Source organism: Calypte anna, chromosome 9 (genome assembly GCF_003957555.1).
Source record: "Calypte anna isolate BGI_N300 chromosome 9, bCalAnn1_v1.p, whole genome shotgun sequence".
NCBI classification, from domain to species: Eukaryota; Metazoa; Chordata; class Aves; order Apodiformes; family Trochilidae; genus Calypte; species Calypte anna.
In genome coordinates this window covers 1,218,795-1,245,721 of record NC_044255.1, presented here as the reverse complement: position 1 = coordinate 1,245,721, position 26,927 = coordinate 1,218,795, and the positions used below count along the sequence as shown (strand labels likewise).

The 26,927-nt window shown below is 45.1% G+C and overlaps 2 protein-coding genes across 2 annotated transcripts; one reads left to right on the top strand and one right to left on the bottom strand.

The window, feature by feature from the left end:
• Positions 1–1,143: 1,143 nt before the first annotated feature.
• Positions 1,144–16,392, top strand: LOC103527314 (guanylate cyclase soluble subunit beta-2). The gene is made up of 16 exons (XM_030456297.1): positions 1,144–1,290; positions 1,440–1,513; positions 2,318–2,412; positions 2,598–2,758; positions 2,985–3,084; positions 4,646–4,866; positions 4,954–5,059; positions 5,680–5,783; positions 7,234–7,450; positions 9,513–9,833; positions 10,599–10,747; positions 13,047–13,193; positions 13,450–13,604; positions 15,119–15,333; positions 15,422–15,544; positions 16,253–16,392. Exons 1-16 carry the CDS (start codon positions 1,144–1,146, stop codon positions 16,390–16,392), a joined length of 2,475 nt encoding a protein of 824 aa, XP_030312157.1.
• Positions 16,393–21,220: 4,828 nt separating this feature from the next.
• On the bottom strand, positions 21,221–24,248 carry LOC115598757 (putative coiled-coil domain-containing protein 195). The gene is made up of 3 exons (XM_030456296.1): positions 23,993–24,248; positions 23,004–23,247; positions 21,221–21,353 (listed from the first exon to the last, which is right to left on the bottom strand). The coding sequence occupies exons 1-3, from the start codon at positions 24,246–24,248 to the stop codon at positions 21,221–21,223; spliced, it is 633 nt and encodes a 210-aa protein (XP_030312156.1).
• Positions 24,249–26,927: the final 2,679 nt, after the last annotated feature.

Here is a 26,927-nt window from a genome sequence, read left to right as displayed (position 1 = left end):
CATCTCCTGCTCCTCAGGCTAAGGCAGCAACATATGGCTCAGCAGCATCCACCAGCCAGCCAAAAGATGCTGCTGCTCCCTAAAAAACCTCCTATCCTTGGATAAAGGTGGTTATCGACTCTACCATTGCTGTTCCTGCAATTGTCTAGGAAACAGACACCCTGGTCCCTCATCATAGTCCTGGATGCTCGCTCCAGGGAGGCCCCGGGAGGTTTGGATCCCGGTGATCCTGGCTGCACATATCTGTGTCCAGCTGGATCTGACCACACGCCACGTCCCAACTGGGCACGCCAGAGATTCCAGGAGCAACAGGGAGCCGGGACGGGGAACCTGCAAAGGCGGCAGCGATGCCGATCGAGAGCACTCCCGATTCCTGCAACACCGGCACCTGCAGGAAACTCGCGTTTTCTGCCGAACCCAGACAGGCCGGGCGGGGCGGACACTCCGAGCCCCCCCCCACCCCCCGGCATCCCCGTGCGCGGCGGCAGCGCGTTCCCGCGCCGGAGACCGCGGGTGAGAAGCGCAGGGCCGGGCCAGGCCGTGTCACCGCACCCCCGGCCGGCAGCGGGGCGAGAGCGGCGGGAGCCCCGGGGACGGCGGCGGCAGGATGGTGAGCGGCCGGCGGGGAGCGGGGGAATGCCCGGGCCGGGGCCAGGCAGGAGCTGCCGAGCCTTCTCCAACCCGTGCCGTAGCGGGCTGCCGCCGGGGCGGGGGGGATTGGGAGCGCGGCGGGGCGGGACAACCAGACAGCTCCTGCTGGGGACAGACAGACAGCCAGCCTGTGCTGGGGACAGCCAGCTTCAGTCGGGGACAGACAGACATCCTCGGCCAGTGTCAGAGTCAGACAGCGTCTGCCGGGGACAGACAGCTCCTGTCGGGGAGGGATAGGCAGCCAGCCAGCTCTTGACCTTCACCCCTGGCCCCAGAGCTCAGCCGAGCCGTGCCCGGGCGGGTCGCGACCCTTTGCTCCGGTGTCACCCCATCCTCGGCTGCCGCTGCGGTGCCACTGCTCCTCACGGTTATCCTTTTAACCATCGCCCTCCTCCCCACCCTCTCCAGCCTGAGCTCTGTCAGTACAGACGGGAAACATGGCAGTCGGGGCAAAGCCAAACTCACCTGGTGCTGCTGCTGGTGCCGCGGGGCATGGCTGCGGTGCCAGCCGCGCCGGGGACGTGCTCCGGGCTGCTGTGTGGCAGAGCAGAGCCCTGGCCTGCTCGCTCTGGGTTCTTTCCTGTAAAACAGGATCCAGTGTCTTTGCCCTGTTCTGCCGGAGGCTTGCGAAACGCTGAGGTAAAGGCTGTGCTGCTTGCTGAAAGACATAATGGCTGTCAAACATTATTACTTGATCTTACAAGAAAGAAAAATACAAGAAAGTGACGTTCGGGCTGCATCTGGGCAATCTGTGTGGCTCCTCCCTTTACATATATTTGCTTTTTCAGTATGGATTTATAAATACATGCCTGAAGTCTTTGGTGATTGAAAAGTATGGTGAAGAAACATGGGAAGAATTAAGGTAATGTGTTCCCCATAAATGTTTTTGTTGCAAATAAGTGCTTGGGAATTTAGCAGCAGAGGATTACAATTTCTCACTGGTAAATAAACGGTAGCTGATGAATATCTCAAGTAATTATTAGAAGTAACTAGCAGGGAAAAAAAGCAAGAGTTTCTTACCTTTTAACACTTCACACTCTGATGCTTATTTGTCCCAATTAATTTGTCTTACCAGATAATTAAGAATGACATTTATTCTTATAGACAACTTGGCTGGCTCACTGTGACAATACTGAAAAGTAATTAAAATGAAAAGATGTCATCCTTGGTATAAAGTCAGATTAATTCCATGACTTTCAGAAAAGCAGCTAAATATATAGCATCTTGTCTAGTTTTGTCTTTGAGCTGTATGGGATGTTCCAGGATATAGAGATCTATAAATGATACTTAGCTTCATACAACAGCCACTGAAGGCAGAATAAAAAAAATCAGCAAGTTTTTGGTGTGGAGACCCAAGAGCTTGATATTGTCTACATTGAACAACAGTTCAGTATACCAGAAGCCAAGCCAAGAATTCCCTTGCTTTAGCACCCTGCAGTACAGTGCCCAAATCCCTCAGTTTACTGTAATGCTGTAATGTGAAACAACAGAAATAGAGAAGTGGACACCACCATTCAGCCATAGAAAACAACACTCTTAAACCATTAGGGGAGGTGGTGCATTGCAATACATGGCTTGAAGAAGTGCCTAATGAAGACCAGTTGGGTCACTCAAGCATGTGACATTTACAGCACTGCTGAGACAAGAATACTGCCTTCTCTTGCAGATTGCAGGCTGGAGTCCAGGATTCTTTCTTGACTTTTGAGGTTTACAAAGATGATATTACAATGCAACTTATCGACAAAGCCTGCAAAATACTAGGTAGGTGTCACCAGGCCTCAAAAATGAACCATCCTTAGTCAAGTCGGAGACTGCATCCCAGGTTTTAGTCTCCTGTGCTCTTTGGAATGCCTTCCCTGTGTTGCAGATTTTCTGCACTCAGTCCTGATCCTCCTGCCAATATTGCAAGAGCTTTCTTGTTCACTAAGGTATCTTTATTTTGCCAGGTGTTCCTGCTGACATGGTTCTGAGAGAGTTTGGACAGTATTTTTTTGAATTCTGTAAACGCTCAGGTTATGACCACATGCTGAGGACACTGGGTGGAAATCTCTATGAGTTCATAGAGAACCTGGATGCATTGCACAGCTACCTGTCCATTTCTTACCAGGCAAGTTCAAGTAATTACTGAGCAGGTATGGGTGAACTTTGCCAGAGTTCACAGCAGAAGGAGCAGCATCTCATGGATGTGGATAAATAATGGGAAAAGATGCTGTCACAGGCTCTACTATGTTCTGAAACATTACTCCAAAATCTTAGGGCATGGGATACTTGTGTATAAGTGGAATTCACCAGCAAAAGACACCAAAGTTTTGGTTTTGTTTGTTTTTCCTCAGGAGATGAATGCCCCATCTTTCAGGGTGGAAAAGAATGAAGATGGTTCCATGCACTTACATTACTATTCTGACAGAAGAGGTCTGTGCCATATTGTGCCAGGTAATCAGAATGCAGAACACGGATCTGCTGGCAATGCAGTGTATACACAAAGCAACCATATGTTTGCAGAAATACTTTGCTTGGCTTCAGAATCTTTTTTCAGGTGAATTTCAGGTGGAAGTGAGGCCTGGCAGAGTTTGTAACCAAACACCTGACCTTGGCATTTCCCTACTGCCTGATCATTCCTAGCTCCCAGTAGCTTCGTCAAGATTTCCAGTATGACAGTCCAGACCAGAAGTGTCCATTCCTGCTACAGAATTATAGAATCATAGAATCATAGAATTGGCTGGTTTGGAAGGGACCTCAGAGATCATCAAGTCCAACCCTTGATCCACTACTGCTGCAGTTCCCAGCCCATGGCACTCAGTGCCACATCCAGGCTCTTTGGAAATATCTCCAGACACGGAGAATCCACTACTTCCCTGGGCAGCCCATTCCAATGCCTGATCACCCTCTCCAGAAAGAAATTCTTTCTCATCTCCAACCTAAACCTCCCCTGGCACAACTTGAGACCCTGCCCTCTTGTCTTGCTGAGAGTTGCCTGGGAAAAGAGCCCAACCCCCCCCTGGCTCCAACCTCCTTTCAGGGAGTTGGAGAGAGTGATGAGGTCTCCCCTGAGCCTCCTCTTCTCCAGCCTCAACACCCCCAGCTCCCTCAGCCTCTCCTCATAGGATCTGTGCTCGAGTCCCTTCCCAGCCTGGTTGCCCTCGAACTCCTACAGAATGTCCCTTCTGAAAGGAAAATATGTGCATTGTGTCTAACCAGTTCTCAGATCACTCCTTAAATTACAGTGAGGTAGAAATTCTATTCTGTAATAAAGCCTCCTGTAGTGCAGGCAACCCAGAAAGCTACTACAGAGCCCTGCTCACAACTGAAACTTTTACCAGCGTTTAGAGGAATCTCTACAGCTGCACTCAAGCAAGAGTTAAACAGCTCTAAGTCTGTAAGAGATGATCATATTCCTTACTTTTATAGATCCTTCTGAATTTAGAAGTTTATCAGACCTTCTCCTTTTGATTAAACTCATTTCGTATTCCTACTGAAGCACAGAACTATTTGGAATTTCAGACAGAGCTTTTCATATCATTGTCCAGTGTTTTGCCTAATAGCTAAACAGAAATGAGAGAGCTGATTGTTCATCTTCAGGAAAGGTGGTTCCTTCTTTTCGTAAGAAAATGGTTTGCAATGACTGAAATAGATTGTTATAGCAGAATCTCTTTAGACCCCATGCATTTTCTGAGTTAATGGGAATTCATATTATTGCAATGTATGAATATTTAGACAAAGCCTTCAGATAGCCTGCTGAGCTTTTTTTGACTGAAAATAAGCATTTGTAATCAGACCAGACAAAAGAAAACCTAACTTTAAAGCTTATCTCCTATGCACATGTTCTTATCATGGCAACACCTCTAGGAATGTCACAGGTAACAGCAGGCTGATTCTTCCAGAGCCCTTCAGAAAAGTGATTTATGAAACAGTGAAATTCCACTGTGAGCCCTCCAGAAGGGAATATGGGAAGGGTTTGTTCCTGGCCACACTTTATCTTTTGTTTCCCTTTTAGGAATCATTGGTGCAGCAGCCCTGGATTTTTTTAACATTGAAATTTCAATGGAAATAGTCAATCAAAAAGAGGAAGAAGAAAGAACTGGTAAAAAAGAGCATATTGTTTTTCTTGTCACTCAAAACCCTGTATTTTCATACAAGGAAAGAAGTAAATTTTCTTCCTCACCTCGATATCATGCTGACCCCGAGAAGCAAATTGAGAACCAGCTGAATAAAGAGGTACATTAATGTTCATTATCAATATACTACTAAAATATGATTAAAATAAAAACACCCTTGAGTTTCCCTTTGGGTTTATTTCAACAGGCCCTTGAAAAAGCCAAGAATACAATGAGAGACAGAGGAAGCTCTGTTTGCCCTGTCAAGAAAAGTCACTGGAAAACAGTAAGAGGAATAATCACATTAGGAAAAGGTGAGAGAGCATTCAGAGGGAGCTTGTCATCATTTCTCAGACTCCTCAGTAAGAAAGTCAGCAAGCCTCCACCCACCCATCAGTTTAGGAGTTACCATTCATATTTCCTCTGCATCTTGTCAAAATGTTTCAGGTTAAGTTTCTTTTGTTTAGACACTGATAATCAAAGAAAAATTGCAGATAATAAGCATGCTTAGGAATGACAGATACTTAAATGGAATATGACTTGTCACTTTTGTCTCTCAAACAGGGTTTTTTCTAGAAAGGTGTTATTCTGTAAAACGTCACTTGATAATTCCTTTTCATGTCACTTGGTCTAAGATGATGCACTTAAAAGAGTGGTTTAAACTTGGTAGCTGCTACTCCTTTCCAAAGTTACCATCTAGAGTAAATTCTAAAAGCCACATTACACCTTCCACTACCCAAAAATCCATCACTAATGTGGTAAACCTTTATATATTATATGCTTATAGTCTCCGTTTTTTAATATATTTCTATAAAATGGGAGGTGGTGCTACCAGGATTTTTGCTGTTAATCTTCAGTCCTATGCTAAAAAACAATGCTGACTGGTTTTAGGAAGTGCAAACCAGTTAAAAACTACACGTTTATCTTGCCACAGGTAAGCTCCTGAGAGGATTTGATCCAGTTTATCCCAAGAGCCTCTGGATTGACACAAAAACATTTTGCAATGGACTTCCTTTTCATATGGTTTTTGACAAAGAGGTAGGTAGGGCAAGCATGGGGTAAAGACCTTTAGTTTGCACAAATCATAGAAGATGTTTCTTTTCTTGTGTCTGACCTGCAGGTCAGTGCTGCCTGTGCTCTGTCTGCAGGGCACACTCATTCCTAACATTTACAGAAGTGCTCTGTACAGAGACATGCAATAAAAGTCACTCACAGCAACTGGATATGGATCCTTCCAGAAAAAAATATGCTTTGAATTTATAAAGTTTACCACGTCTGAAACAGCTGCAGATGTTGCCAACAAGGTTTATTGCAGCAGTCTATCTGTTACCAAACACTGAAGAGAATTTTCTGAGGTTTCTCAGCACCTTCCTATCCTTGGATGTGCCAGAGATGTGACCCATCCTTTAAACTGGCCTTGTACTTAGAGTTAGTCCCCTTCTCCTTCCAGTTACTGATACATGCTTCCTTAGTCTTCTCCTTCATGCTTCTGCTGGGGAAACCAAACTACCTATTAAATCTAGTAGGAACTGGACCTAAAAATCTAATTACCTTCCAGGAGGGGGATCGAGCCTCCTGCCTTGTGCACACATACTCTGCAGCAATGGGACAGCCCTTCCCTTGGAGGGATTGCCCTGTGGCTGGTTTCCAGCTAGCCTGGGCTCTCACCAACCTACTGTTCCTCTTGCTCCCAGTTCCATGCAGAGAATATTAGTTTGAGACAGGAGCAAAGAAAGGAGAAACTGAAAGTAGGACAGAAGTAAGCTGAATACAGTCACACAGGAACATGTTTTGGCATCACGCTGATAGAGATTCCAGAGCACGTAGTCTGCTTCAGGCCACTGCCCACATTAATCAGAGTTTTAAACCTTTCAGGATATCCAGTCTGTGTTATTTGATAAAATTACTAGTTTGGAAAAAGGGTTAAGTCCCTGCACCCCTTATTGCTTAAGTAACTCTGTTGACAACTCTGGACATTTCTGCAGGACTTAAGAGCTCATGTACGGTCATCAGGCTAAAAGAGAATGAATAAACCTTTGCACAGAGATGGGTGGGAGAACCCTGGAATCCATTAGAAAATTAATATGTGCCAAGATGTTGTATGGCTCAGTAACTTTGGTTTCAGGATGTAGGACACACTCTTGTATCTCTCATTTCCTCTTGCAGCTACACGTAAGGCTATTTGTTAGGCCTATACAAATGCAAGCAAGAATAACAGCAGATAGGTTTGGTTTGGTTTGTTTCTAACAACTGATAGAAAAGACCATTCAGATAACAACATTGCTTTCTGGGAGTTTTGTCTTGCTATGAAGGACACATTCAGAGCTTTGCAGTAATATGCTAACAAGATAGAAAATATGCTCAGAAATAAGCCTACCAAATAGCAAAACTAAGTGTGTGTACATGTATAAACAGTGATCAGCTACTGCTTTGCCTGAACCCACACAGGATATGAATTATAACACATTGTCTGTATTTTCTTTTTAAGCTCAGAGTGAAGCAAGCTGGGGTGAGCATTCAAAAGATTGTACCTGGCCTTCAGACCACGGGCATCTGCTTGGATCAGTACTTCAGCATTGTTCACCCAGAAGTACCCTTCACCATCTCAAGCATTCAGAAATTCATCAACAGCCAGTTCGTTTTCCAGACTAAAAGAGAGATGATGCCAGAGTCATGGAAACAACGACCCATGCTAGAGCTGAGAGGTACTTCCCTGATTTCATTTCAGTAGCAAAACTGTTGATATTAAATCAGGAATTATTCTGGAGTTGAACTAATCCTATGGACTAGTCCTATGGACTCCTAGCTCCACCTGTGTCCTATAAATGGACAGTGAGGATTTGATGCAGTGCAGTGAGGATTAGATGGTTCTTTTTTGAGAAACAGTACTTGAAGATGCTTGCTTTGGTTAGGGTTCAATGCCAATTGCCCTGTGAATTTCCCCAGCCCTCTGCGTCACTGATTACCTGTGGAAGGGACACAATGCCCTCAGAGTCAGCTTCTGCTCAGGGCTCACCATGGAGGTTCCATGAGCTGTGTAAAAGTCCAGGTCTCACCACCCCATAGCTCTACACATCAGCCCCTGCACCTCACACAGCATCACTCTGCACTGCTACGAGTTCACTTTGCCAAAAAAAGATTACTGCTTTGTATGTGGAGCAACATTTTAAGCTCAGCCCCCAGCAGAGAGTAGAAGGGAAAGATCCCAACACCAGCTGACAAATCTGAGATTACATCTCTGGCATATAGAAACTATAATGGAAGGTGGGATGAGCATCCCTGCAATAGCACACAGTGAGCATCCCCCTGGTTCCCAGCTGCTGGGAGAGGGGTGGGAAGGGGCAGGGGATGAGGGAACAGCCTACAGACAGAGTCCTGATAATCTTACTACAGCTGGAGGAAGGAAATGGCTTCCCCTGTGCCTCCATGCATTTTTACTCCTAAAACGTGAATTTCATTCTTAATATATGTCTTTGAGGGGAGTTACTTGCTACTGGTTGTGTTTTAAATGTGGGTTAAAAATAGATCAGTTAGCTGTACTGTTATATATTGGTTTTGGGCTTCCAGCTCTCTGTCTTCAATCTCACCTCCTAATGTTACATAAGAGTTTACCACTAGTTTAGCAAAAAAAAGAAATATACTTTATTTGCTTTATTTTTACTGACAGGAATGAGAGTAGAACGATCCTGTGCTTCATGTAATTAAATATCATGACATTTGATTTAAGTTTCTATGACCTCAATTTTGCTTCTCTCAACTACATAATACAACCTAATATTCCCTTCTCTCCTTTCACCTGTACGTAATCAGTGTCAAATCTGGAGTTCCCAAGATTCAGAAAACTCAGGAGTTTGAGGAGAAAAGTGATGTTACCAAAACAGGGAACTTTACTAGTCACGAGTAATTCCTTTGACAGCCCAGACTCTACAAAAAGCCTCTGTCCTTAGAACTCATCCCCTAAAATAAACACCAGTAATATCAAGGAAGCTGGGTCCTGCACTTTGGCCACAACAACCCCATGGGGAGCTCCAGGCTGGGCACAGAGTGGCAGAAAGGGACCTGGGAGTCTGGATTGCCAGGAAGCTGAACAGGAGCCAGCAGTGTGCCCAGGTGGCCAAGAAGGCCAATGGCATCCTGGGCTGGCTCAGGAGCAGCGTGGCCAGCAGGTCCAGGGAAGGGATTCTGCCCCTGTACTCAGCCCTGGTGAGGCCACAGCTTGAGTCCTGTGTCCAGTTCTGGGCCCCTCAGCCCCTCAGGAAGGAGATTGAGGTGCTGGAGCAGGTCCAAAGGAGGCAACTGGGTTGGTGAAGGGACTTGAGCACAGACCCTATGAGGAGAGGCTGAGGGAGCTGGGGGTGTTGAGGCTGGAGAAGAGGAGGCTCAGGGGAGACCTCATCACTCTCTACAACTCCCTGAAAGGAGGTTGGAGCCAGGGGGGGGTTGGTCTCTTTTCCCAGGCAACTCTCAGCAAGACAAGAGGGCAGGGTCTCCAGTTGTGCCAGGGGAGGTTTAGGTTGGAGATGAGAAAGAATTTCTTTCTGGAGAGGGTGATCAGGCATTGGAATGGGCTGCCCAGGGAAGTAGTGGATTCTCCGTGTCTGGAGATATTTCCAAAGAGCCTGGATGTGGCACTGAGTGCCATGGGCTGGGAACCACGGGGGGAGTGGATCAAGGGTTGGACTTGATGATCTCTGAGGTCCCTTCCAACCCAGCCAATTCTATGATTCTATGAAAGGCCAAGCTGCTGAATACCTTGGTTTCCCACAGGCCAGATGATCTGGATGGAGCCCCTGCAGTGCATGCTCTACCTCTGCTCACCTTTGCTTCGCACGCTGCACGAGCTGGAGGAGCGGCAGATGCACATTGCAGACATCGCACCCCACGACGTGACCAGGGATTTGATCCTTCTCAACCAGCAGCGACTGGCAGAGATGGAGCTCTCCAACCAGCTGGAGAAGAAGAAGGAAGAGCTGCGTGTCCTGTCGAAGCACCTGGAGGAGGAGAAGAAAAAGACTGAAGCTCTGCTCTATGCCATGCTTCCTCAGCATGTGGCCAACCAGCTGAAGGAGGGAAGGCGAGTCGAGGCAGGTGAATGAACAGGATGGCTTTGGGATGCTTGATTCGTGCACCAGCTGATGCTGGTAGAGGGTGGTAGAGAGGCACATGGAGTGCTGGCACAGTCCCATCATCACTGTCCTGGAGTACAGTCTCTAGTTGGTGGAATTTCTGGGTAGAAGAACCACAGACCCTTAATTCCACTGAAAATAAAAGATTGGCCTGTTCTCTCAAACTAAGCTGTGGGAACTGTTTGCTAAAATTTACCCCTGGGAGGTGAACGGTGGTAGCAGCTGCCCAGCTAGGGAACAAAATTCAGTGTTTCAACAGTAAGCTGAGATTTTTGTTTTCAACATGGGTATACAGGGAAATGAGGGGTCAAAACGAAAGGAATAAAGAAGCTGATCTTTCCAAGAAGATTCTTATAGTTCCTCTATGCTATTTATAAACCTAGAGTCATCATGATTCTAAGTTTAATTACAGAAAGCAAGTAAGGATATGCTTAAATTCCCTTTAGTAAGCATATATGAAATTCTGGATAAAGAGCAAAGCATACCCTGAATATGGATGGACAAAGAGATGTATTCAGATATCTGCATAGTTTGAGATGTGCAATGATTCTTATGTTAGATATAGTCTTAAATTAACATTCCTCTTTGATACTAGCACCTGCATTAGGACTGTTAGGTCATGCCCTGAAAGCATGACAAGAAAGTCAGCTTTGCAAACAGGTCTCAAGCAGGTGCCCTGGTTGTCCCAGCCATTCCAAGTACTTGGTGCTGTTCTTTCTGCCCACAGGAGAGTTTAAGGAGTGCACAATATTGTTCAGCGATGTTGTGACCTTTACCAACATCTGTGCCCAGTGTGAACCCATTCAGATAGTTCTCATGTTAAATTCCATGTACCTACGGTTTGACAGGCTGACCACGGTGCATGATGTGTACAAGGTAGGTGCAGATCAATCCAGGCTGTAGAAACAGTCTGGAAAAAAGGTTTGTTGTTGTTGTTGTTTAGGTTTTTTGTTTGTTTGTTTGTTTTTAATCATAGAATCATAGAATCCTAGGGGTTGGAAGGGACCTCGAAAGACCATCTAGTCCAACCCCCCCTGCCAGAGCATTTTAACCTTGTGCTCCCCAGCATGGTTTTGGATTAACCAGAAAATACTGCATATTTGTAGTGGCCATGCACAGAAACTAAAAAGCTGGCAGAGGTATGACTAAACAAGTTTAAAATTTTGGGGCAGGAATGGAACATCAGTCATGGGCTGGAGTCTCTTTCCACCAAGGTAACACCAGAATGGCTGCTCTTTCACACACACATCTCTGTCTCTCTTCTCTCTCTCAAATGCCTACTCAACCTGACAGGATATCCTGCTTATGAACCAGCTTGAATAATTTTCATAGTTCTTTTATTCCTACCTTTTGTAAATAGGTATCACAGTGTCTCCTTTAGTGGGACACAACCTTATAAACAATACCCAGGTAATATCCAGACTTCATTTTGCTTCATAGAGATCCTAGGCAATGGTATAGATCTCCTGCTGACCTCAAAGGGCATTGATTTGGTCTACACTATAATGTCCATGTTGTCTCCAGATGGTGTGGAAAGGATCAGAGCCTTGGCTGCCATACAGTGCTTGTGTTATTAACACCTCCAGAGCTACCCAGCTGACGAGCAAGTCCTAAGTTTCTGTCTGTTCTCAACACATTAAATATTTAGGAAGGCAGAAATAGTAAAGAGTCAAATCCAACTCTCATCCATTCCTTGCTCTGTCAAGGCATGCAGTTCATCCCACAGTAAATTGCACTGGGGCATCAGAAGCATTTCTGCCTTGGCAAGGAAACTGTATTCAATAATTGAAGCATCCAGGATATGGCCCACAGATTTTAGGATAAATTAGCATCATATTCTATCTAAATCATCCATCACAAGTGAATTATCTGCCACTGTAATATTCTCCTTTTGATGCCTGTATATAACTCTCATTAATATTGAAGGGGGTTACTAGGGTACAGAGGGGGAGGATGAGGTTACTATTTCAGGGAACTGAGAAAGAAATGGAATATTGAAATTGATCAGAGAAACTTGTTCCAAGCTCATAAACATCTAAAGTTATGAATAAATCTTGTTAAATTAAATCTACTACTAGAGCTAAAAAATAATTAGGGTATCTATTTACACTAGCAGCTTTATACACTTGTTTTAAATTTGTTACAGCAATTTACTGGCATTACTGGGGAGTTGGCCATCTGATAGGAGACATCTACAGGAACACAGTTTTCAAGATTAATGAGCTGAGTGGTTTGAAGTCATGATGTTAATGAACAAACCCAAAGATAAAGCTACGTTCCTGCTCTCCTACTGGTGTTCATTTTTTAAGAAATCAAATTAATCTATTTCCCCATGATCTCTTATTTACTGATGGCAACTGTAACATTATATAGTCTCATAAGAGCAGCTTAGAAAATTTTCTTACCATGTAACAGTCTTTTACAGTGAATTGTAAAGATGTAAGAATTCTCTGTTTGAATCAGGCCTATTTGTTCCCAACAAAGTTTCTGGTACAAGGACAAACCCCAGAGTGTCTCTCAGGTGTCCTAGCATGCACTTCAAGGAGATTGCCTGCCTGAAGGAGGACAAACCTTTCAGCATTTGTCTCAGAGGCTGCAAGGAAGGATGCTCCTGGACTGCTAGGTCACACTTTGCATGCTCTGACATCCTGGAGACTGGAAGTTTCTTAATTCCTTGAAAACCCCATAATAATCACTGGTGAACATGCTCCTTTGCTTTCTTGTGACACATTAAAAAAGAAATATCTTTTAAAAAAGAAATGCACTGTTAGCAGCACCTGTGAATTTGAGCTAATTTCTAGCACTCAGCTGTCAGATAACCTCCTGGCTCAGGAGTCTGTGCCTGGGGATGGCTCTTGGCATATAGGTGTGTCCTGGGTAAGAGAAGCACAAAATATCTGCCACTTTCATAGCATCCCTCACTCCTTAGGACCTCACACTGATATCCAAAGTCTGTCAAATAAGCAGGGACAGAATCCATTGAAATTTTTAGTGTGGAGGCAAGGAAAGGATCCCCATCTCAAGGAAGCTCACACGTGCTAGAGCTTTTTGGTGTTGGAAACATTATTGAGGAGAAAGGGGGAGTTGGTGCAGGTAAGAAGAGCCCCATACAGCAAACCCTCACCTGAGCACAGTTCATATGGCACACTGACATGCTTGTCCCTCTCAATTAAAGGTGGAAACAATTGGAGATGCCTATATGGTAGTAGGTGGGGTGCCTGTGCCTGTATCCACTCACGCTGAGCGAGTTGCCAACTTCGCCTTGGGGATGATAATAGCAGCAAAAGGAGTGCAGAACCCAGTTTCTGGAAATCCTATCCAAGTAAGTTGTTAATGCAACAATGCTTCTGGTTAATGTATTGCAGTAGGTCATCCAGGAGCTTCTTCTGACCCCTATGTGACTTGAAGCAAGGCTCACACAGGTATGTTTGTCATTCAAAGCATCTCTTTGTGGATATTTGATATTTTACTGGTGGCCACTGTTGTCTTAGGATGAACTTTTAGGTGGCTGGATAGCATTAAGAAAGATGTTAAATAACAAGTGACATTTTTGGGGGGTGTTTTATGTCTCTGTAAAGATTAGAGTTGGGATCCATACAGGTCCTGTCTTGGCTGGAGTTGTTGGAGAAAAGATGCCTCGGTACTGCCTGTTTGGAGACACGGTGAATATAGCTTCCCGGATGGAGAGTCATGGTGTCCCAAGTAAAATTCATCTAAGCTCCAGTGCCTATCAGTGAGTAACTCTGATATCAGTTTTGCCTGTTAAAAGCTGGGCTAAAAAACCCTGCCTTGCAGCTGCAGCTTTCAGTGTAGATGATGCTGTCTTCAGTCACTGATTCATGCCGCTTACCTAGAAAAATCACTGCATGCAAAGAGTTTTGTCTTGATTATTGCAAATGCACTTGCATATGGAGACAGAGGTTTGAGAGTCTTGCTACTAGAGAGCAAAATCTAGGGAAAAATAACTGTGGTAGCTGCTTTAGAAGTAATGATAAAGGGATGTAGAGACTCAGATACTACTGAAAGATGGTCTGAACATTTAATTCAGTGATAATCCTGCATACAAAAATCTTTAAAAACCTCTGAGATTTGTGGCAAAACAGGCTTGTTTTGCAGTTACTAAGGATTATCTGCATTAATTGCTATCCTATTCACGGAGTGGGTAATTTACTGTCCTAAGACTGATGTCACTAAAAATGAAATCCTACCTTTTCAAGAATCTATGTATGCATAAAATACGTATGCAAGAGGGGGAACTGAAGACAAGCTACAAAAGAGTAGTACAGAAACATTGTCTTGGCACACAGGAATGATATTGGGAAAACCAAAGCTCAACAGGAATTGCAATGGACAAGGAAGGTTCAACGGCAGTGTGAGGAGCTTCTGCTGTGCTGGCAGAAAAGTATAAATGGAAATGTGGATCTGCTGTGGCAAGTGATTTAGGGAGAGTGCCCTGAATGAAGGTTGGGATGCTCAAAGCCTCTCTTGCCTCTGTTGTCACTGGCAAGGTCTCCAGGGTCCCTGTACCTAGAGTAAGGGTTCAAGGAGTAGGTGAAGTTCCAGTATTAGAAGAGGATCAGGTTAAGGGTCTTATGAGAAATCTCCATCTAGAGAGGTGTGTGGGAGCAGAGGGGATGCATTCAAAGGTAATAAGAGAACACTGCTGCTGACCATCATCTTTGGGAGGTCATGAAGATGAGAACCATAGCAACTACAGAAATCCAGATGTAACACCTCTATTGAAAAGTGGCAAGGAGGACAGGCTGGGGAACTATAGGCTGTTCAGCCTCATGTCAGTTCCAGGGAAAATTAAGCACTCTTGGAAGTAATTTTTGGACCCATGTAGAAGGCAATTGAGAGCAGCCAATCTGGATCTAAGCAGGAGTTAATCATGCTTGATGAACCTGACTGCCTTCTCTGATGAAATGACTGGAGATAGTTCTGTCTAACTGATACTGGCTGCCTCCCTTCTTGAATTCTATTTACTGGTCAACAGGAACCCTCCATCACAGTGAAGCATTTGACAACGTGATAGATTGATTTTTGATCAGGCTGTCCATGTAAAGCTGTAAAAGCACAGCAAGCTTGAATAAACAGTTGAAACAAGCCCTCAGTTGTTCATGGGTCCATACTGGTTTTACTAGACTTGTGATTTGTTTACCTATCTTACAGTAGCTCTTCTAAAACATCTCTGTCGTTTTTGCTAATCTTGAATTTTCATGTTTCATTTTGCTTCTGATATTTCAGCTGCCTAAAATACAAGAATTTTGAGATGACTGAAAGAGGAGAAATAGATGTGAAAGGCAAAGGGAAAATGCACACTTACTTCCTCATTAGAAATAAAACTGCAACTGAGAATGAGATTATGGGAAGGCCAATGAAAGACTTGGATTCTGGCCATGAATCTGCTCAGTCCTTTCAAGAAGGCAGGACTGAAACAATACCAAGTTGTCATCAGACAGGTAGCATAAGCTCAACGTATCTTTCCCTCCTTGAACAAATGAGGCCTAATACAACTGAATTAAATGTCCTTTTCTGTTCTTCTTTCAGTTACTCAGACTCCACCAGAGAAGGACCAGGTCCTAACCATTGCAATGAAGTATATTGATGGCCCCACAGATTCCCAAAGCAGCTTCAAAAGAAGAAACCAGGCAAATACTGGAGATTTAGCAGGTAGTTATTTAGTTACCGTCCAGCAAAAGCAACAGAACTAGGAAGTAAATGAGGCCCAATCTTACAGATTTCTGAATAACTGTTGTTTTACCTAAGCCAGAAATCTGTGCCAACAAATCCATGTTAGTGAAATTAACCATTCTGCACACTGGTCAGGTCAGGACCAAACAAATTCCTTTCCAGAGCAATCCCAGATGTTAACTGTGCACACATAGCTGTCAAACCCCAGAGTCCTTCTGGCAGTGCCCACAGAACAGATAAATGATAGCTCTTCCCATGGAGAGACCCAATTGTTCAGGTACACATTTTTCCCTGGAAAAGATGTCATTATTTGTATTTTTGGGAAAGCTCTTATCAGCTCAATCCTGGAACCAGCTCACAAGGCAGCCTCTTGCAGGAGTCAGAAGAATTGGTTGCCATGCTCATGTCCTGCAACCAAATTTCATTCTCCTTTGAAGTAGCTGACACTTAAAGAGAGATAATGGAATTGATGCTATAACAACCTAATCTAATGCAGCAAGTCTTGTAATTCCATTTACATTGTTCTTTTATTTTATCCAGACTGATTGTCACTGATTACTAGAAAGCATCTCACTCCCTTCCCTCCCACAGGCATAGACGTGGTAGTTAATCTAGTACAGGGAGTGCTGACAAGCAGAATCATCTATGGTTATTAAAAACTTGTGCTGAAGGAGTGTTTCCTTCCAGGGAAAACTTACGATTCCAAAAGTGATGGGAGTCTCCATGGCAACCAGCATCCTGGTCCTCTAAACCGGGGAAGAGTCAAACCTGCTACTGAAGAGCCACAGAGGAGAAATACTCGCTCTAATTTTTGCACTTTACTCTAAGTTGTTCTTCGTTTTCACATCAAACAGAGCAATTTTTTTTTTTTTTTTCTTTTAATTTAGTGCATTTTGCTGTTGTGGGACTGGTTTTCTAAAACAAATACCACATGATTTTGTTAAAAAAAAAAAAAAAAAAAAGACCAAAAAATGACATTTCATCACTCTTTTCAGCAAAAGAGTGGAAGATTTTTTTTTGTTGTTCAATGGATCTGCCCATGCAATATAAAACTCCCACTGAAGAAGGAAAACTGCAAGCTGTTCTGAAGACATATTCTTCAGCCTCTGCCACGTCTTGAATATCCCTGCGTAAAATCACTTTCTGGGATCTCAAGCCAGAGTGACTCATCCAGCTAGAAATATTCCTACTCAAAGGAGCACTTGCCAGAAAAGAAACACTCCCTGAAGTACCCATCTGTCTTGACTTCAGCCCAGCCAGCAGCTTCCCTGTGCAGGGTTAGCAGAGTTTCATCGACATTTTAACTGTGGTGATGGTTTGATCTCCTGACAGCTCTTTTGCTGGGTGAAGGCATCACGCAGTAAAAGTGCAGGATGGCTCTAACACAGCCTCTATTTTTTCCATCCTGAGGAGACAACATTGCATGATTTATAGCACACAAGAGTAAAAATCTCATCTGCAACTTCTGAACCAGCTGGCCATGCTGTGCTGAGAAGATCAGAGGAGCGCGGTGCTGGAATTATGTAGCATGGAATTTATCACAACACTGACAGCTTGTTCAAGGCTTATGAACTATGACCTTCACATGAACAGCAAGTTTATTTCTCATTTTCTCACTCGAGCTAAACAAAAACCAAGTTTCAGAAGCACAGAGCGAGCCTGTCAGTGCTGGAATTAACATTGACTGAAAATAAGTCCAAAAGATCATCATCGCTTACCTGGTGTCAGAGGCTTCTCCACAGAATTACTTCCATCCTGATATATTCTTATATTATGCCTGATCAGAAATGGCAGAGAAAAATCAAAGTTCAGCTGTCAGGGATTTATGATGTAGGAGCAAAAATCCAATGGATATAAAGGTTGGGGACAATCTGGCACATAATAAATTTTTCTCTCAGTCCTGTAAATGGAAGTTGGTGGAATGTACTTGTAGCGGGTGACTTGACAGGAGATATGCCCCATGCCCTGATTTATTACCTTGAAGTGTGGATTCAGTGTCTAAGGATGCAAGCATGAGGCCCGTTTGAACTTTGAGCAAGAACTCAGAGGAGAAAATGACAACATTACTGCTATGCTACAGCCTGGGGCATCACATTTCCACCTCTGTGTCTGCAGCAAGAGTGAGGCTCTTTAAACACCAAACAGGGAGGTAAGACTGATGACAGGCATCTCTTCCTCTCAGCAGTATGAAAGATGAAATTTCAACTGCTTGGGTTTTCCTGCTAAATACCTGAGACAGAAGCTCCTTTCTAGGGGTGCTCTACAGCTCTCTACATTTGCAGGTAGTGCAGACCAGCAGAGGAGGATGTGTAGAGTGAAGCTCTGAGTGCTCTTGGCCATGTTAGAGACATTTCAGAGGGCTTGCTAGTGTGATCCCATGCACTGAATACCTGGTAGTATCTGCAGCACCTTATGAGGACATATTCTGACTGAGTTTCATCCAAGAGATCTGTTCTTGTGCTTTGAGACCACTCTACAATGTGAAACAAAGTATGGTAAGTGGGTTTGACCAGGAGATTTACTCAGAAGGGTACTCCTGGCTCTGAATGAAGCTGTATAAATGGCAGGATTGATTTAATCACTTATAAGGATTGATTTAATCACTTATAAGGATTGATTTAATCACTTATAAGGATTTTGCTACGTAGGCACTGCACCTTGTTTTGGCAAGGGTGAGATCTGCTGTAGATTGAAGCTGCATCTACGGATTATTGTTGTTGAGTTGGGTATCAAGACTTTAAACACCTGACTGGGTGCTACCCTCAGACACACAAGGTTTAACTTTCACCCTCATCCTTGGTGACTCCTCCAGTGCTCATTGCCTTACACCTCTGAATTATGACCATAGCTTCAAAAAGACTTCCTTTACTAAAGATAACTTCTCTCTCCCTTAAAATGATGTAATGTGAAGCAAGAGTTCAATCTGCCCTATCCCACTGATTGAAGTCAAGAACCTACTCTGGCAAGACTTTTTTTGTCTCCAACCCAGAGACATGTTTCTCTACTCTTGAACTCACTCTCTGATGGAATGGAGAGCATGTAACAGATGGTGGTAAGCTCTGTCTTTATTGGCTTTCTCTAGGGAGATAAAAAGACACTTAGCCCCCAGCACAACTGTGGGGCAGGGGTGTACATCTCTCTGTGGCCAGTGCTGAAGCAGGAGAGAACTTCTTGCTGTCTCAGCTGCTCCTGCAGTCCCACCCCCATGTGGCTCTTTACCACTGTCCACCTCTCTGGAAGGGAGAATTTCCAATTGGAAACTGTCCAAGAAGCCTGGTGATCAGTGAAGAGGGTTTAGTATGTTATCCCAGGGTTTAATATAGATTCAGCTGGTTTTAGGTAGAAGCCCAGAGCTCCTCTGAACTTCTATGAATACTCTTGGGAAGAAGAAAAGTACCAGGGCTTAATTGCTGCCTGCATCTCTCTGTCTGAATTTTAACACTTGCTTTGCTCATAACCTGCCCTTTTTGCACTGAACAATCTATGAATGTTTAATATTGGAATGTTTTAATTGCCAGTGAGTGCCCCACGTCAACTTACTTCATGCTGTACTGTGATAAAACCGATGTGTTCAGTGGCTTTTCTGTGGCCTTTGCTACAGTCTGGGTCTCCTGGAGATGTAAAACTAGGTCAGATCTGCACAACTGCTTTGAAAAATTCATGTGCCCGTGCATCATCATGTGCTTTTAAATCTGTGTGCACCGCTGAAGACTGCAAAGATACCAGTCAAAAATAAATCTTTCCATTAATATCCTGACTGCCATCTTTCAACAACTACTGTGATTCTTTTCCCTCTTCTCTCTTCAAGCACACAAAAATTGAAGACCATTAAACCTCTAACAAATATCCAGTGAATTTAATGTCTTGACCATACACGAGGTCATATATATATATATATATATATATATATTTGTGTGACATCTGAATCAGCAGCCCACTGAAACTGGCATTGTCAGACACTTACTATATCAGTCCCTTTTTTATGTATATTTTATATATGTCATAATACATGTGACCTCTGAAGGTTGAACTGACAGGAAGAGGGTGGGACAAGAGAATTCCCAAGGCTGCTATATGGATCTGTGGCATAGAAAACTTCCAAGTTGAGACTTCGAGCATATGGCTTCCCAAATGTTTAAGCACGAGTTGTCAAAAGCTTGGGTACCTTAAAGGTCTAGGGGCCAGACTTTCAGACTTTTGTTGTTAAATGAAACCAACTGGATGTTGGTACTTAAATAAACACATCTGCAATGCCTGTTTTATGACAAGGAAGCTTCTTTTAAAACATGTGAAAAGCACTTCCCTGTAAATACCTTCTAAAATGAGCTGTTCAGTAATCTTCCCAAGCTGTAGCCTGAGCTGCTGAAAGTCATCACTTCGTTACTTCTGGCATTACAGTGCAACTCTGTCTGGACCCAAGCTGAACAGAAAAAGCCATAAACAGAATAGCAGCGAAACTGAAATGATTACTTAATTGGTGAGAATAAATGACAAAAGTACTTGAATAGAGAATACGTGGTGAAGCTCAAAATTAAAAAATGACCACAGATTTCTGACACAAGTATACAACATCACAAAAAAATCCCAAAAGGATTTTTTCCACCAGGTCTCTGCTTTCACTTTTGAAAGCCCAATACTTTAAGGCTAGATAATGAGATAAAGCCCTTCCATAATGTTATCAATATCAATATCTACTGTTCATACATTCTCTGTACAACACTTTCATCAGAGCTGCCTGTACATAAAAAAATAGCAACTTGCAGTGTTTTGGTCCCATAAATACTTGCAATCAAAGCAAACAAGTGAGGCACTGTCTTTACTCATATGAATAAAACCAAGAAGCACTCCTCGTTTTTTTACAAGCTGTTTGTAATTCTCTGACAATGATTTTGCACCTGGCTGCTGAATTTCTGCTGCTGATTTTTTTTTTTTTTAATCTGAGCCATGCTAAGGAGCCATTCCTGAAAAATGTCCATAGTCACAATTCTTCCCATTCTGCCTTGGTGCACAGCCTCTGGTCTCTGGCTGGCTGAACAGAGCAACTCAGAAACAGATTTGTACATTTTCACACTGATTAATACTTATGCTGCCCTCTGCTCCCTTAAAGATGAACATAAAGAGTCATTGCCAAACTCTGTAGAAATTCAGAGCAGCATGAACTGACCCTGTAATGCTGCCTTAACCTTGCTGTGTCAGTGCTGTGAGCTTGAAAAATACTTTTACACACAGAGAAAACCTCACAGGCCCTTTCTTAGGTCTTATTTTGTCCTGTGCATCAAATCTCTTTCTGGTAAGGGAATCAACCAATACAAGCAGTGACGTGGTTTCTGCTTTTTGAGACAAATGCATCAAAATAGCTTCAACACTGTTGACAGCAGTCCAAAGGTAAGGGATCCTTGAGACATGTCGTGCAGAAGCTCCTTTGTGGAGGTACCTCTGCTATGGTGTGGCTTCCTCACAGTGTTTGGGCTTCCAGGTGGCTTGGTTGGGGTTCCATTTCCATGCTAAACATCAGGCCAGTGACCCGAAACACAGGCTGGGTGATTCTCTGCAGGCATCTTGCCAAAGCATTTTGCAGGCAAGGAACCTGACACACAGCTATTATTGAAGGCCAATTTATCTCCAGAATCAATGGGCCTTTAAAAATGCACCAGCTCACATATCCTTTTCAGTGATGGTGGTTAACTGTTTTGTGCTCTGATTCTGTGGGCTTTTGAGGGAACCTTGCTTTTCAGCATATGATGACACATCCATTGGTAAGAGGAAACTAACAGCCTTTACTTTACCCCTGGGGAAAAATGAGAGAGCATTAATGAGGATTACGAATGTACCGAACGTGCAAAGTAAGTAAAAAGGAAAAAACCCCACAAACCAACCAGGGAAGCAAATGTTAAATTCTTTCAGCACTTGCAGGCTGCATGGAGGCAGGATTGCACACCCTGCTGGGATGAGGGTTGCACAGTCTTCCCAAGGGACCAGCATAGTGTTATCCGTCTGTCTGTCTGTCTGTTGGGAGCATCTGCCTTTTCATGGTGAGCCTCACATCTATCAGTGCCTGATGAGCACGTACAAAGCTACAGTCAGACAGACCCAGGGGCTCCTTCAGCTGCTTTGTGTTTGTATGCATCAGTACCCAGCTACTGCAAGTGGTTTCCAAGTGCTGAGCATGTGCCTGGTAAATAAGACTGGTTGTGAAAGCAGAGAGAGAGAAACACGTTGCTTGATGTGGCTGGCTTGGCAAGTAAATGGATTTGGCTTTGCAGAACTTTGGGGTTTGTTCTGACTGTCCCCTGCAGTTGCTGTCAGCTGGCTCAGGCCCTTGAGGAGCATGAGAAAGGAAAATCATGCAATTATTGAAAGTATTTATTGATGGGTACCAGAGCTGTCCTGCAGGACCTCTGTGATTTCCATGCCCCTTCTCACCTCCCAGTTAGACCTGTCCCACCATTAAGCCTGAACGCCCACCCCAGTGAGGACATTTGTACCAAATAGGCCCTGTCCCTTTAGCAGTTTTAGTATAATAGCACTGAAAACAGCCCTTAGCCTCTCCTATCCTGCCAAATGTATTCAAATGTGTACTCTTTTTTTTTTTCTTGACCAAAAAAAAACCAAGTGGGAATCACTTACTATAAACAATGCTTTAGCATATATGAATGAAAACTTTGTAGACATGCAAATTAGTGATGATTTGTTAGCAGTGCTGTCATTTTATTACTCTGATGCAATGGCACTCTAGATAAATCCAAGGTGATATTTCTACAGAGTTAATTTTAAAGCAAAAATACTCAGCATCACCAATAGGATTACAGCTTTGGAGCAGAATGTGAGAGAACTACCATGAACAAAGACCCTGACATGGCCCAGCATGCTGGCAAGCAAAAAAGTTAAGCTTAATTAGCTTACTGAACTCATTGCCCTGTGCTGGAAAGCTTCTCATCAATGAGCAGATGAGAGCTTGTCCCCCAGCCATTTTACTTCATTTAGAAGCCATCCTGAGAACACTTCTGTCAAGGCTACATGCTTCCATTACAGGGAAAATATGATACAGTACATCCAAATCCACAAGCCATATTAACCACACTTTCAGAAGCTTAGTTGAGAGTTCCTTGATATCTCCATGCTATTTGCTCAAAGTTTAAAAAACCCTTTCAAGCTTAGCTTGTCAGAACAACACATCAGTCTGCCTGGCTTTAACAGAGAGATTTCTGCCCCCTTTCCTCTCTTCTCAGCCTCTCCTTTCCATTTAGACTTCTACCACCACTTCAGACATTGCAAGGAAGAGCAGGACAACTCCCCTAGAAGAGATGCCCCATCTTCTTGATGCCCTTATAAAATCTAAGATTTTGCTGCTAACAGACTAAGCCCCAAAGCAACATCCACATACATTATTAGATGAACCTGCAACTGCAGGTGATGCTGCAAGGCAAGCTGAACCTACCTGCACTTACAGACATGATCCTGAAGCAGCCTCACTTTGCTGGAATGACTGTAGGAGGGAAGGTTGGTTGGAGTTTCTCCCAGCCCCCTCCCCTCTCCAAGGGTGGGCTGTGCTGTAGCAGGAGGGGCTGGTGGCAGGGTCCTGGGGGGACCCTGGACCACGGTGCCATCCCAGTGGGAGCTGGTGCTGGGAGCAGCAGGCGCTGGGGAAGTGGTGGAGTAGCGCCTCACCGTCATGGTGGCATCTGAGGAGCAGAAAGAAAAGCAGAGCTGGGAACAATAGCAATAACAACCATGAGAGTTCAGATATCCTCCATGTATTTTTCATCACTTTCTTTTGGCTCGAGGAAGTTTCAGGTGTGGGGAGGCCGAAAGGTAAAGAAGGAAAAACGGCCCCTTTGGATCAAAGCCTTTCCCACAGAAGGCAGCCAGAGAGGAAAGGCCAGCAGGTTGGATAGGACTGTGCACATCTTTCACACTTGCCAAAAGACCAGTGAGCTGTTGCCAAGCTGATGGCATCCATAGCCACCACCAGCCTTGAGGTTAGCAACCTGACCACTGGGCTGGGTGGGCTTGGCTGCGGGGGGTATTCAATGGTATTCAAAGTGTCTCTTTCCCCAGGCAACTCTCAGCAAGACAAGAGGGCAGGGTCTCAAGTTGTGCCAGGGGAGGTTTAGGTTGGAGATGAGAAAGAATTTCTTTCTGGAGAGGGTGATCAGGCATTGGAATGGGCTGCCCAGGGAAGTAGTGGATTCTCCGTGTCTGGAGATCTTTCCAAAGAGCCTGGATGTGGCACTGAGTGCCATGGGCTGGGAACCACGGGGGGAGTGGATCAAGGGTTGGACTTGATGAGCTCTGAGGTTCCTTCCAACCCAGCCAATTCTATGATTCTATGATCCCCCATTCCCTGCAGACATGTAACAGCCAGGCTGGGAGGCCCTGTGTGGGCAGCACACAGAGGTGCCATAGACAGCCCTGTCTCTTTGGTACCTGTCTGCTCCTTGGGTGCTAGAGCAGGACCAGCCACGGTGCCACCACGCAGGGATGCTGCAGAGCCTGCAGGTCCTTCCCCGTCACCATCAGGACTCCTCATGTCACTGTTGCCACCTTCTCTTGCTGCGTCTCTCTCAGCTCTCTGCCCGCAGACCTGCAGCTCTCCCCTCAGGGCCCTGTTTTCTCTCTCCAGCCTGTTGATTTGTGAACGCATCTTGTGGATGACCTGGAGGAGGTGCGCGTTCCCCTCCATGGCCCCGCAGCGAGGCTCCGGGCTCCCGCCCCGGGCAGAGGCTGCTCCGACGGCGGAGGGCAGACCTCGCCCTTAAAAGCCTCTGGAGAACCCGGGTCCCTCCCTGCGGGCAGGGCTTGGGCCAACTCCCACCACCAGCAGGGCTGGACCGAGTTTTCAAGTTACTCAGAGAGGGCCCATGATTTATTCATCCAGGGTCTCATTTTTCAGAGGGGTCCTGTCCTCTGACACCGCACAAATCGCTGTCACCACAGGATTGCTGCCCTCCCTCTCCCCCCACAAGCTCTCCCTCCTCCTCGCCTGCCTCGGGCTTTGGTGTTCTCCGGAAGGACCAAGCAGGAGCCCCTTTCCTTTGGTTCACCAAAAAAAGGCCATTAATCACCCCCTGGCACTGAAAGAAGGGCTGGACTTGGCAAGACAACAACTCACCTCTCCCTTAACGCTGGGGGAATTTTTCTACCTGGAAAGAAATTAGCGATTTCTCAAAGAAAAATCAGATTTCTGAGTGAAAGGTGATGGGGTGCAAGACCCCAGCTATTAGCAAAGTGTGCCAGCAGCTGTGATGGGCCAGCAAATGACCTAAAGCTGCCAATGCCAGCTGCAGCAGGGCTTGCTGCCCCTTCCCAGAGCCTTGCTGGAGGCAGGCACCTGCACCAGCATCCCAGGAGTGTAAGGAGAGACAGGCCAGTCATGAATCTTGCATTAGGAAGAGAAACACAATCCTCCAGACTGCTCAAATCACCCAGTGCCTAAGGAGATCTTTCTGCTGGCAGTAAATACAAAAACCTGTGGAACATCCTCCCCCCCTCCACAGTTTACTTCAAAATGCAAAACGAAGAATTCCAGAAAGGCAGCAGGAAAATAACACATTTTCTGCTTAGAGACCATTCACTCTCCAGTAGATTAATAGTGACTCAGGAGTATCTGAGAAAAAAAGAGCTTCTGGCCGTGTACCCTTCACTGCTTCGCTTCCTGGGGAGAGAAAGGAAAGCTGGTGTGAGGTGCTCAAGAGATGACTCGGTTTTAGTTTTTCCAGCAGGTGTCAGAAGAGGGCAAAAGCCTCTGGGCCGGGGATGAGACACTACTGCCCAGCAGCTTCTGGGAAGTTAGGCAGAAACTACTGGAGCTGAGAGAAAACCAGGGATACAGGCAAGGAGCTTTGCCCACAGGCATGTTCCCATGTGGGTGGTGCTGCCTTCTTGGGAGCAGCATCCTCAAAGAGCCCTTCTGAAGGATGAAATGGCTCCTGTAGTTAGTGCTGCACTCCCTCCTCCTCTGACCTGCAGTGACATGCCATGCCTAGCAAGGGCAGGTAAGACTTGCTGCAGCTTTGATGATGATTTTCCAGGGACACAGCCACAAGGCTGGGACCAGGAGCCACAGGCAGCCCTGCTGTCACCTCCTGGAAACCTCTCCAGAGACCTCTGCAAAATTTGGGCTGTGGTCAGAGAGGTGAAAGGCATCTGAGTTTTCAGGATGCAAAGAAAGCCCAAAGTACCCATGATCTCTCATGAAACCACAGTGCAAGGGGCTGGCAGCAGCCTGAGATTGTCACACTGGCACTAACCTTGGTGAGGCTCAGGGAGGGTCCTGGCTGTCTTCTCTCCAGCTCATCCAGATCCCATCAGCAAGAAGCATCAGTTCATGCTGATTATTTTCCTCAAGTCCAGAGAGGTGCGTGTTGCTGAGGGCATAAGAAGAGACAAACATCGTCAGAAAAGGGCTTGGACTTGGGTTTAAATGACAGTGCAGATGGCCCTGTGCTGGGGACAAGGTGTGGTGAGCAAAACTGCTGGAACTGAAACACAAATCTCTGTTTTTGGGTTACCCAAGGATTTAAAACACAGCAGCAACCTTCCATGTTCGTTTCAAATTTATGTTTCTGTTTCTCCAGCAAGTGGATCAGGTACTGAAGCAGGGACAGCACTCATATGTAATTATAATACCACTGCTGATCCTGCAATTGGCAGGTTTGGCAGGGCAGGGGACACTTGCCAGCTCAGCAATGAGCTTGCCCAGGCTGCAGCTGAAGACATCTGCTCCTCTGATCCCATGCCTGCTGCTCCACTGGAACCAGACCGGAGCAGGCACAGACCTTCTGTTGTACCAGAGACTTGTGAGGAAATGGTGTTTGTCTTGTAACCTCACTGTGAAACACTTCAATTTAAAGTCATTTAACAGAAAGGACGGAATTTCTCTTACCCAAGCTGCATTGGGAAGCTGTGCTTGGTAGGGCATGGATTTGGTTAAAATTCTACTCACCTATCTATTCTATTCACAGCCAAACCTCTCCACTGAGAAGAACAACCAAGCACAGAGGTGGAGTTTCTGGCAGGTGCTGGGCTCCAGCAGCCTCACAGCAATACTTGTATGTGATTGCTGTGTTTCAGGGGACCGTGCAAACTGCACACCAAGCAGTGTTGCAGCAGGGGACCTGTGAACAAAACGCAGCAGCCTTATGGAGCAGCTTCCTCCAAGGGCTGGAGGAGCTCAGCTCGTTATTCTGCTCCTACTTGATATTCTGCAGCTCCATGCCCTGCCCAGTGCTGTGTGTGCAGGCAGCTTGCTGCCAGAGTCCCTGGGGAAGGGTCTACACTGTGAGCAGAGAAGGGACCCTGTGAAACCTTCCAGCAGCAGCACAGGGCACTGCCACAGCCACTGATCAACAGTTTCTCTTGC

Bases quoted from the DNA above. Each gene is read 5' to 3' on its own strand.
- LOC103527314 (XM_030456297.1), top strand. From the start codon at position 1,144: ATGGCTGCGGTGCCAGCCGCGCCGGGGACGTGCTCCGGGCTGCTGTGT. The intron at 2,759-2,984 runs GCAAGTTCAAGT...GTTTTTCCTCAG, and splicing joins ACCTGTCCATTTCTTACCAG to GAGATGAATGCCCCATCTTT. The intron at 9,834-10,598 runs GTGAATGAACAG...TTCTGCCCACAG, and splicing joins GGGAAGGCGAGTCGAGGCAG to GAGAGTTTAAGGAGTGCACA.
- LOC115598757 (XM_030456296.1), bottom strand. From the start codon at position 24,248: ATGGAGGGGAACGCGCACCTCCTCCAGGTCATCCACAAGATGCGTTCA. The intron at 23,248-23,992 runs GTACCAAAGAGA...TCTGCTCCTCAG, and splicing joins AGCACCCAAGGAGCAGACAG to ATGCCACCATGACGGTGAGG. The intron at 21,354-23,003 runs GTAGGTTCAGCT...ATTTTTCCCCAG, and splicing joins GATCATGTCTGTAAGTGCAG to GGGTAAAGTAAAGGCTGTTA.